This window comes from Hevea brasiliensis, unplaced genomic scaffold, assembly GCF_030052815.1.
Source record: "Hevea brasiliensis isolate MT/VB/25A 57/8 unplaced genomic scaffold, ASM3005281v1 Scaf142, whole genome shotgun sequence".
Lineage (NCBI taxonomy): Eukaryota > Viridiplantae > Streptophyta > Magnoliopsida > Malpighiales > Euphorbiaceae > Hevea > Hevea brasiliensis.
In genome coordinates, this window is record NW_026614633.1 from 41,785 (window position 1) to 54,095 (window position 12,311).

The 12,311-nt window shown below is 34.4% G+C and overlaps 1 protein-coding gene across 1 annotated transcript; it reads left to right on the plus strand.

Annotated features, from left to right (window-relative positions):
• Nucleotides 1-6,822: 6,822 nt before the first annotated feature.
• LOC110671165 (pentatricopeptide repeat-containing protein At2g30100, chloroplastic) lies at nucleotides 6,823-9,969 on the plus strand. Its single transcript, XM_021833540.2, is given in 3 exon segments — nucleotides 6,823-8,024; nucleotides 8,858-9,122; nucleotides 9,125-9,969. Coding segments are annotated over 3 exon segments (1,530 nt in total). The 5' UTR covers nucleotides 6,823-7,265; the 3' UTR covers nucleotides 9,631-9,969.
• The last annotated feature ends 2,342 nt before the right edge of the window (nucleotides 9,970-12,311 follow it).

Genomic DNA, 12,311 nt, shown 5'->3' on the forward strand with positions numbered 1-12,311 from the left:
ACATCACCCAAACAATTTCCTACACAATATACATTTAATCAATCATTTAATTCACCATTTACAAGCACAAATAAACTGCCTTCAAGGTGTTTCCATGGCTACCAAAAGTACATATTCCCATTCAACATCAAACCTCAAAAATTTCTCCATAAATCAAACACCCATAACATCCTTACAAACTTTAACAAAGCAACAATCAAAAGCTCAAACTTACCTATGGATGAGACTTCTCAAATCTTCACCAAAACTTCTTGAAATTGCTATCAAACTCTTCCTTGCAAGGTGAGGATAAACTTTAATGAAGATAAGTGTGGGAAAAGATGGCTTGATCATGGATTTGTAAAGGCTTGAAGGTGGGCGGCCATGGGAGGAGTTTGAGCTTTCATGCGGCAATGGGACTTCTCAATTGAAGAAGATGAATTGCAAATTGGTTAGTGGATTTACACCTGCCCATTGAGTATTTAATTTAATCCATAGTGGTCCACTCACCTTAATTAAACTATTTTATATGCTTAAATGTGATAATTAGTCAATTTACCCTCCATTTTTACTGTTTACATTAGGTACCCTTAAATTAATTTTTCATTATATTTTCCAAGTGTAATATTATTTATTTTTAATAGACATTTAGGTCAAAAGACAATTTGGGATGTCAAATGACCACAATGCCCCTGTTCGGGTTGCATTCCCGATTTTTCGGTAACACCGGGTTTTGTCCGTTTTTTGATTTCTCACTTTTCTTTGTACTAATTAATTAATTTTTCTTTGATATTTTTAATGATATTTATACTTCAATTAATGTCTCTTTAAGTCCTAAAAATATTTTTCAGGGTTCCCCGCGCTCCATGGCTAGTCAACGGTCCACGCTGTGACTTCCCGGTGCGATCACCCATCGCTAGGGTTCTCGGCTAGCTTAACTTGGTTGCATTTCTTTACTATTATTTTTCCTTTGTTTTTCTTGTATTTTCTTTTCTTGTATTTCATTATTTTATGTCTCCTCACTCATATCGAAGTGTAGTTCTAGGCATTCTAGCTGTCCGGACAACACTGGTCACCGGAACAGTAGTACGCACTACCGAACATAGGGGTGTTACAGCTGAGGAATAAACAGATACACCTGGTTAAAGTGCTATGGAACCATCATTCAGGCCAGGAAACAACTTGGGAACGTGAAGAGGATATGAGGAAACAGCACCCACAGCTGTTCAGAGACTAATGCCAGGTAAAACAGCACCCACAGGATTGTGATATTGTTTTATAACTCACTATAGGTGCTTGACTAGGTTATTACCCATCTCTCTCATTTGTTGAGAAGATAATGGAGTTAGTTGTATTTTGATTACCATGGTACGTGTACAGGCTTAGATTCTCCTCTTATTAGAGGTTATATCTAAGTTCTTATTTGTTATGGCCCTTTCAAAAGATTCATTATTGTGATGTGTACTGTGCACGATGATTCGACCTCCCCGACCATAAGGAGTTAGAATCCGATTCGACCTCCCCGACCATAGGGAGTTAGAATCACCCTGAAGATTGCCCTTTTGGATTAGTCTTGCATAGTTGGTGAGATAAAGAATGGTTTTTGAGATAAAGAATGGCTTTTGAATAGTAAAGATTTGTGATTTCAATTATGATTTATATATAATCAATTTTGTTGGAATTACCTTAAATGGTTAGTTATGATTTGATAAATAGAATTTTATGATCAAAGTCATTTTATACAAATGATTTATATTATTGGCAATGAATATTTTGAGTTTTGGAATTTGATGAGTATTCAGATTTCCAAATTATTTGCTATAAATTTTGTCAATGTATATTGTACTATGTTTTAAATTATAGTTGTGCACCACTGAGTTCACCACTCAGCGATAGCTTTGTATGCTGTCGCAGGTGAAAAGAGCATAGAGCAATTGAGTAAGCTTCTTTGAAGAGACATTCAGATCAGCTCCAGGTATATCATAGGTATACCCATGTACTTAGGTTTTGATGTATGCATGTAATAATATGTATGTAAATTATTTGAGCATTTGTATAAAAACTCTTGTAAAATATTTTGGTATGTAATTAAATGTAAATTATTGTAAATGTAAATTTGAGATTTCATTTACTTGAATAGTTTTGTAATATAAATTTTGAGTCTTGTAATCAATGAAATGTTTCTTTATGATGAGATTAGTTTAAAAATGAATTGATTGTTTATTGAGATTTGAATTGTGAATTGAAATGAAGTTATTAGAGTTGTATTTGAGAAAACATATTGGGAGTATTTTCTTTTGCAGAATTGAAGAACTGTTTTCTCAAAATACAGCCGACACTTTGCCAAAATTTTGAAAAAATTTATAACACCAGATTTTAATCGATGATTTAAATTTCACAAAAAATGTTTTAAAATCCTTTATAGTATATCTAATGGGTTATCAGTAGGCGAAGTATAGTAATTCATTAGGTGTACTACGGGATCATGTTACATCTTACGGGGGAGTAAGGTGCGACAAATTTTCTCTTTCAAATCTTTTTCTTGAAGCTCAATTTGAGGATTTCTACAAGTTTTCTAAGGGATTTATGTGGTAATTTAGGGTTACAAAAGCTCAAAGTGAGCTTTAATGGAGGGAAGGAAAAGAAAAAAAAAATGAGAGAGAAGAGAGTTCACGGCAAGAAGAAGAAGAAAGGGAAAAAATGAAATTTCTTTTAATTTTTGCTATTTTTATGTTTTTTAAAATTGCTTTTGACTTGGTCAATTTATGTAGGAAAATTAAAATTAGTTTTGACATCATGATGATGTCATAAAGGTGATGTAATAAGTCCCATTTTTATTCTTTTTCTCTTTCTTTAACTTTTCAATAGTTCTTTAATTTAATTTTCGATTCCGAAATTTTCTTTTCTGTGATTTTATTTGACAGTTAGGTCGAGAGTCAGCTCTCGGGGTCAATTGACCAAATTGCCCCTCACCGATTCAACCCGGTTTGTAAATAATTCAATATTTCTTCCGGCTCCCTGACCTAATTATTTGACTGACTTAGCAATTCTTTTTCGTGATTTTCTCTTTTCCACTGTGTTCGCAATAGTCCTAAGGACCGCAGCGTCACATTTTACGATTTGAAATTTGAGTTTAAATCTACTTCGCAATCCTTCCCGAGAAGGTCACTCATTGCTGTGACTCTCGGCTCATTTAACTTCTTATGTTCTATTTTTCTTATTTATACTTTTCTATCTGATAATTACTATTTATTTTCGATCAGGGCTTTTCTAGGTGTCTTAAATATAATTCTAATCCTCTAAATTGTTCGAACCGATACCAGTCACCGGAAGAGTAACATATACCAGGCTATGCAAATAGGGGTGTTACATTCAACATGCTTGATTCCAAGAGGGGATTGTTACCAATTAGGCATGGGATTCACATTTCTAAGGAATAGTCTCCCAAGACTCCTGAAGAAAGGGAAAAGATGGCCAATGTTCCTTATGCTTTAGCTATAGGAAGCCTAATGTGTGCCATGCTGTGTACTAGGCCTGATATTTCCTACGTTGTTAGTGTGACTAATAGGTTTCAATCCAATCCAGGTTTGGAACACTGGATAGCTATCAAGAATATCCTTAAATACTTGAGAAGAACTAAGGATTTATTCTTGATATATGGAGGAGGTGAACTTCAACTAGAAGGATTTACAGACTCTGATTTTCAATAAGATATTGATGACAGAAAGTCTGTCTCAGGATTTATATTTTTGTGTAATGGAGGCACTGCCTATTGGAAAAGTTCCAAACAGAAAATTACAGCAGACTCCACCACCAAAGGCTAGTATGTTACTATATGTGATGCTGCAAAAGAGGCTGTTTGGATCAATAAGTTCGTTTCAAAACCACAAATGGTTCCTTCCATTGAGTCAGCAGTTCCTCTCTACTGTGACAATAATGGAGCCATTGCACAGGCAATGGAGCCTAGGTCTCACCAGCGATGCAAACACATAGAGCGGCGATTTCATATTATCGGAGAGATAGTTGGAAGAGGCGATATTGCCATGCAGAAAATAGCTTCAGTTGACAATCGGCTGATCCATTGACCAAGGCCATGACGCAGCAACAGTTAGACAAACATCTTGAGAAGATGGGTCTTAGATACTATAGCGAATGACTCTAGGCCAAATGGGAGATTGTTAGTTATGTGTGCCCATGAGATGGTGACACGTGTTACTCATGGATGTATGCCATTTGTCTTCCATGTGATGGAACATGATTGTTGATGATTTAATCTTGTCTTGATAAGTGTCATAATGAGATTAAGACATATGAAAGCTGGATTAAATTGGAGCTTGACATGTGGCACTCCATTAATGGGTTTTGTCTCTTGTATATAAATACAAGATAAGAAGAATTGACTTCTTCTTCTTCCTTCTTGAGACCTTGGATGGCAACCTCTCTCTCACTCTCCTTCTTGTGTTTTTCCTCCATTGATGATAGAAAGAAAGCTTGTTTCTTTCTTGAATCAAAGACACTAGAAAAGGTTTCTAGCTCAAATACATCCATAGAAATCACCTAAAGCAAATACCCTAATTGTTAGTGGTTGGCAAGCATCAAAGAGAGGACTTGGGCTGTCTAAGGTGATCACGGTGGAAGCTTGTGGTGGACAAGCTAGATGAGCAACAAGTGGTGCTCTTGGAGACTACCAAAGAGAGTAAGAAGTTTGATTCTGCGCCCCTTTAGGTTAGTTGTCTTTAAACCCTCTTTTAGTTAGGGTTTGCTAGGTTTAATTGTTAAACCTCAATCCTTAATGGCAAATGAATCACAAATGCATGTTAAAAGAGTGTTTTGACATGCTTTAGGGCATTAGAGAAAAGCTAAGATCATAATACACTTGTATGTATGTATGAAACCCTAGATAAAATTTTTGAAATCCATCCTCTAAGGCCCTAACCACCCTTTCCAACGCCATCAGTATATAACTTGGCCAAATTCATAAAAATTCCGAAATTATATAAATATGCTCCAAAATTAATTTCTTTCATTTTAACATATATAATACATATTAATAATCATAGTAAGACAATGAATAACAAGTGAGCAAGCTCTAATACTAATATTAAGAAATTAAGCATGTTAAGAATAAAAAAAAAAAAAAAACCAATACATGCATTTTTTTTCTCTATAATCCAACCTTATATCATGAGTACAGTAAAATGAATCACGAATTACTGGTCCATGACCTAAGAATTATCTGAAATTGTAGTGTATTTCACATAAATTTCAGGATAAGAAAAGAAAATTGATTTCTTGTACTCACGTAGTACTAAATTCCATAAACCACACATTGCTCTCATGCTTCCACTTTATACCCAAGCTTCTAGAGATGTTATCACTGTGCAAGATAGCTTTCTACTTCTGTTCAAAATTTTTTTAAAAAATCTAGATCATTATTCCATGTCCCACGTTCATGGGACGGTGTCTTAACTGCTCGTGCAGTTTTATTAACCAACCATTTTTAGTTAATATCATGGACTTGGGCTTTATTTTCCTTTTGAGCATCAAAGATGGTTTTTAGATGTGCTTGTTCCAACATGTGTCGCCCAATATTTCATCATCTACGAATGAAACAGATGATCGAGAATTTACAGCAAGAATGATAACAAACTTGATAATCTGATTAGCCACTTTAGCAAGCCCATAATCCAAAATCCGAATTACTTCCAATGCTTCCAAAACTGTGTGAAGGTCAACCCAACAATTCCATCAATACTTAATTGATACTGGACCTTCACTCCATCAGAATATGGCTCAAAGATTGCTGCATTTTTCATGAACCTTACAAGCACATCCTGAATCTACAAACCGAAATCCAATTCTTCTTTTCAAAGAAATGCAGCCACCCCTTCCTTAACAAGCCGTACATTATGGGATCCTTCTTGTCATCATCACCAATCCTCTGAACTAAGCACCGAAGACGAGTTGGACTTTGATTTTGCCTCAGAGTCGGGCCTAAATCTGTCCCTTGACCTCTATCCCTCATCCACCTGAAAACTTCCCTGTAAAATCCTTCACCGTTTGCTGGAATCCTAAAAGCCGACAAGCTCTGCACACCACTTTTATTATCCACTACCTTTTTTCGTCAGATACGAAAATGATTTTCGTAGCAGTTGATTTCCTTCTCACAATTTATAGATATAAGGAACCTGCAATGCAGTTGGAACATACATGAAAGAGACATGTTGTGAGAGATTCGTTTCAATGCATGGTAACCGAACGAGACTGACATCCATGGAGATGGAGAACGAAACTCACCCTCTTATTCTCCATTGTGACTTAATTATTTCTAATTTAGTTGTCTTTATTTTTTTAATTGATTTATTTTATTTTTAATCTAAGGTTATAACATAACAGAAAATTAGAATGGAGAATTAGCGTTAGATTGGATGATAGGACTAAATGATTAGCAAAAGTAAATATGAGTATTAACTAATTAAGTTTTAAAAATTGGAGTTTGGGGATGAGTTTTTTAAAATAATCAAAGGGTTTTTAAAATTTAAAAACTTTAAACCTTTATTTGGGGGATAAAAGGTTTTTAAAAATATAATTTTTAAAAAAATTTTAAAACTTTTAAAAATTTTAGTTTTTAATTTCCTAGATCACTGGATTAAAATTTTTTCTTTAAATTTTTAAATACTTAATTTTTTTTTTCAAATACTTAAATATTATAAATTTTTAAAAATTATAAATAATCCCACACTAAAAAGTTTCACTTTATAAAACTTTATCTTATTCTACCTTCTTTGAAAGGTGGGTAAATAATTACCTTCTTATAAACTAAGCCACACCCCTCTTCCAAATGACCATAGGTGGTTCTAGCAAATACCAACCCAACCGCCACCCATTTCATATCCTTCTTCTTTCAAGCTTTCTCCCACTGTACTTCTTCTCCTTACCATCATTTCCATTTTTGGTTCCATCTTACTTTAACTCTCTTTGTCTTTCCTTTTCTATGGATTCCTTTCTTCTTTTTCCTTTTCTGCAAACCCTTTTTTTTCTCTTTGGCTGCTGAGAAAGCCTTCAGAATGGTTATTAGAACTTCTGTTGTGTTACCCATCTGATACGATTGTTATATACTCTTGTGGGTGTTGTTGATTTGTTGTTTTTCTCTTTCAAGATTGAAGCAACTACAGTATGTCACTTGGGTTTCAAATTTTCTTTCAAATTTTTATTTTCCTGCGTTTTCTCGGAAGCCAAACAGGAAGTTTTTCTGACTGCACAGTTAATTAAATAGGGCTGAAGAAATGGCCTCTGCTAATTCATTAGCTTCCTTGACTAAAATTTCTCCATTTTTCTCGCCACAAAGAAGATATCAATTGATTATTCCTCAATTCGGTCAATATTGGTCTGTAAAGCCTTGTACTTGGGTTTCTACCACAATCTGCAACAACCGAAGCCCTAAAAGTGCTAATTTTGTTGTTCCGAAGCCAAGTAAAGGCAGAATTCGAGAGTTTATGCTATTCAGATCGGTAGAATTGGACCATTACATAACAAGTGACGATGAAGATGAAATGAGTGAAGGGTTTTTTGAGGCAATTGAAGAACTTGAGAGAATGACAAGAGAACCCTCTGATATTCTTGAGGAAATGAACGATAGGCTCTCTGCGAGAGAGTTACAACTAGTACTGGTATACTTCTCTCAAGAGGGAAGAGATTCATGGTGTGCGCTTGAGGTGTTTGAGTGGTTAAGAAAGGAGAATAGGGTCGATAAAGAGACGATGGATCTTATGGTTTCGATTATGTGTAGTTGGATAAAGAAGTTGATAGAAGGGGATCATGATATCGGGGACGTGGTTGACCTATTGGTGGATATGGATTGTGTGGGGTTGAAGCCAAGCTTTAGTATGATTGAAAAGGTGATTTCTTTGTATTGGGAGATGGGACGGAAGGAAAGAGCTGTTTCATTTGTGAAAGAGGTTTTGAGACGGGGAATTGCCTATTCGAAAGATGATGGAGAAGGTCAAAAGGGAGGCCCAACTGGGTATCTTGCATGGAAGATGATGGTAAGCATGTATTTCTTCAGTTCTAACTATATTTTTTGGTTCATCTTTAGTTGGACGATTGGGTGGTTAGTGCTGTTGTTTCTCTTCATATTTTGGATTGCATAATTTGTCTCTTAGGTGCATTTTGTCTCTTGTTAACATTGCATCGCTAGAATATGTGAATTGAACTTGCTTGGACTTTATTCATTTTAATTTGCTGGACACTGCTAGAATAATGATTGGAATTTCTCAGTCTCCTTACTACTATTGTGTAAACTTTCTGGGATTTTTAATGTTTTCTTTTTTAGTGATGCGGAACTATTTACAAATTGTTTTCCTTTGCAGTGTTCTAAAATATACCATTTGATGGTCTGTTGTGTTAAAATTGGTTAAAATTGATTTATTCTATGAACAGTGCTGATTTTATATCTATATTATGCAATTCATAATTAAATCATTGAGCCCAAATGTATTCAATGTCTCCTACATAACATTACTACCATGTGTTTTACACCACCCCCACTCCCCAACACCACCCCCCACCCCCCCTGTAAAGCATGTGAGCTAAAAATAAATTAAACCTCAAGGATAAGTCTCCTTCACTGCTCAAGCTTGAAGTAATAGTTCATGAACTTATTATTGATTGTAGGAGCATATCAATAGCTTTCCCATTTTTTGACCTATGTCTTTTGAGCATTTTCTACTTCGCTTCAGTCAATTGGTTGAATTTAAGCAAAATGAATGTGAGTTGTAATTAACAACTTTAGAATTTTCTTTTTTCCTGTTTTGTATGAATTTTCTGTAAAGCAGAAATTTCTTCTGTTGTCTTAATGAAAGCTTGGAGTCTGTGTCAGGTTGACGGAAACTATAGGGATGCTGTCAAATTGGTTATCCATCTTAGAGAATCTGGGTTGAAGCCAGAGGTCTACTCCTGCCTAATTGCAATGACAGCTGTTGTGAAAGAGCTAAACGAATTTGCAAAAGCTTTACGCAAATTGAAAGGTTTTGCAAAGACTGGTGTGATAGCTGAACTCGATGCTGAAAATGTAAGCATTATTGAGAAATACCAGTCAGATCTTCTAGCTGATGGAGTATGTTTGTCAAGTTGGGTGATTCAGGAGGAAGCCCTTCACTTTATGGTGTAGTTCATGAGCGGCTTCTTGCTATGTATATTTGTGCTGGTTGCGGACTAGATGCTGAAAGACAGTTGTGGGAAATGAAACTTGTCGGTAAGGAGGCTGATAGAGACCTTTATGATATTGTTTTAGCCATCTGTGCCTCTCAAAAGGAGGTCAGTGCAATAGCACGATTACTTACTAGAATAGAGGTTACAACCTCTCTCCAGAAGAAAAAAACATTAACATGGTTGTTGAGAGGTTACATAAAAGGAGGACATTATGATGAGGCTGCAGAAGTGCTAATTAAAATAGTGGATTTGGGTTTATGTCCAGAATATTTAGATAGGGTGGCTGTGCTGCAGGGACTGAGAAAAAGAATCCAACAATGGGGAAATGTGGAATCTTATCTTAAGCTTTGCAAGCGTCTTTCAGATTCAAATTTGATTGGACCTTCTCTTGTATATCTGTATATAAAAAAATACAAGCTCTGGATCATGAAAATGCTTTGAAGGACTCCTATAATCCTATGAAGTGCGTAGAAGTTGAACCCAGATTTTTTCCCAAAGGTCTTGTGGGTCAATAACGTATAGAATGAACATTGTTTTTCCAGGAGTTTTGAAATATAAATTTTGTATAGATATGAATGGCTTCAGAGCAGTGCAGTGAGATTCTGTGCTTGAGTCTCTGATGTAGATGAAATGGGAATACATATCAAGTGTTTTGTTCATGGGGTTATTTAAATACTTGTACATATGGTGGATGTTGTAAACACAATGATGGATTCTAATAACTACCATATGTTCTATGGGTATGTTATGTATATTTCATATCTTCTGATGTTTTGCATTCCCAGATGTTATACGTGTATGAACCTTTGTGTCAACTGCCTATTTAAGATTCTTCATTTCTGGTTAGGTGGAAGAACCTAAATTTGCTCCTTTAGGTTTTGATCTTTATCACCAAATTTGTGCATTTGCACATCTTTTTAAAGTTTTCTCATGTTTAAACTCGTGTTATGACTATTGATATTCATCTGAATAGCCAGACAACTAGTTATGTTTAGGTTCTTCTGTCATGTAATGAATTGCCTTCCCTTGAAGCCAACGTATTCTGATTTAAAGGAGAATCTGAGATATTGGCCAGTTCATTGGGCAGGACAAGTCTGGCTTGAATAATTGAGCCGGCCTGAGTTGTCCTTGTTTGACCCAATTCCCTAATGAACGTTGACGATACTATTTTTTAATTAAAAATCAAAATTTCGCTCAAATTATAAAATTTATTTGCAAATAAAACTAATATAATAATTATGAAACTATTGTGGCATTAATTTAATTTTTTTTTAATTTTATTTATAAATGTGTTTCACAATTGAATTATAAAAAATTAATTTAAATTAAAAAATGATATATCATCTGTCACTAAAGCATTAGGATGTTTGAATTTTTTTTTAGTGAATTTAAAAACAGATTTCTCAAAATTTAAATTATATGACTCCACTTACAATTAGTTTTATTATTATTATTATTATTATTATTATTATTATTATTATTATTTACTAAAAAAACATTGTTATTGAACTCGAACTAGCTCGACTAGTTGATTCGGAGAATTAGTGAACTAAGCATAAAACTATTTTGGTTTTATATCTGAATTGTCTAAGGAAGAGACCTGAAATGAATTGTCAAATAAGTATTGACTCGCTAGAATTTTTCAAGTCGCAAAAACCTGCCAGAAACCGCCTAGTTTAATAAAGATGTCGAAAGCGGTGTTCTTATTTTGCATTTCACTCAAATATCTTGTGTTTTGGTCTTCTCTTTCAATTTTCATTTAAAAGTTCTATAGGGCAGAACCACACTTTTTCTCTTTCGAAAATTCCCAAATTCCTAAAAGATTATAACCCATTTTCCTTTATTTTATTTCATTTTATTTTATTTTATCATCATCTGTCAAAACTCCATTGTCATCTATATCGTCTGTTCAAGTTCCATTGTCGTTAATATTTTTTAGAGGCACACTTCTTTCCTTTTCATCCATTATCGTTTGTTGATGTCTATTATGGAAGCCACAACCAGAAGCTAAGCTCCTTTCCTAAGATCCATCGTCATCTTCTTCATCTTTACAATTCCACGGACTAGTTTGTTCAATTCCTTCACAGAAGTGAAGCTCGACTACTCTGTTGTTCCATGGACCGGTGAGTATAGCTACTCTTTTATCTATTTTATGTAGAGCTTGCAACTTTTATATTCTTAAGTCTAGAGAACATGTAAAACTGCTCTTCAAGAAATTCTCATAATAAGGCTAACCATTGCATTATTTACAACACAAGTCAAAATTTTTCCTCAATTTTCAATTATTAATTAGAGTGTAGATCTTAATGACTTAAATAATGAAATATTAGATTTGATACCAACTAGATCTCGATTGGATACCGGGTGATGAAGATGCTCATTAGATGATTGATGTTAAATCATTTGATCTACGACGACTTGAATGGAATTTCTATGAACTGACTTTGAAACCATTAAAAGTGATTTTTGGGTATTCAAAATTTACACTCAGACCAAAGATAATTCACCAAAGATGGATTGAGTTTTTGACTAAATCAAGGTGCCCAATACACCATCCGAAAGGTGTTTATGTTTACAGGCATTCCTAGCATCCTTAGCACCCATTCCAAAGCTTCACTAAACCCTAATTGATGCCCAAAATTCCTCATACAAATTATAGAAAGCTTCAAATTGACTCTTAAGAAGAAGATTGAAGGAGGAAGGAGAAGGAAAAATTGAGGGATTAAGGAGCTAGAAAAGCTACACAAAGAGGTTAGTTAAAATTATTAAATTTCTCTTTATATTCATGCATGTACACTTGAATTAACTTAGAAATTGAGGAAAATGAAACAAAAACAACATGTTAGGAACCTAGAGTGAAATTCGGCCAGAACATAAGTAATTAGGGTTTGATGGATTTGATGAAATTAAAGGTATAGATGAGCTTGAATAAGTGTATAGAAGTGATTATATACATTAGTTTCATCAATTGTGCAATTTAGAGAAATTAGGGTTCTTGGCCATTGAAAAATGGGGAAAATTTTGAGGGTTTTTGAAATTGAAGCAATTTGACCTAATTGAGACTCAATTTGGTCAATTGGGGTGGAATTGTGAGAAGTGAAATTGAATTCAGATTAGTAAGG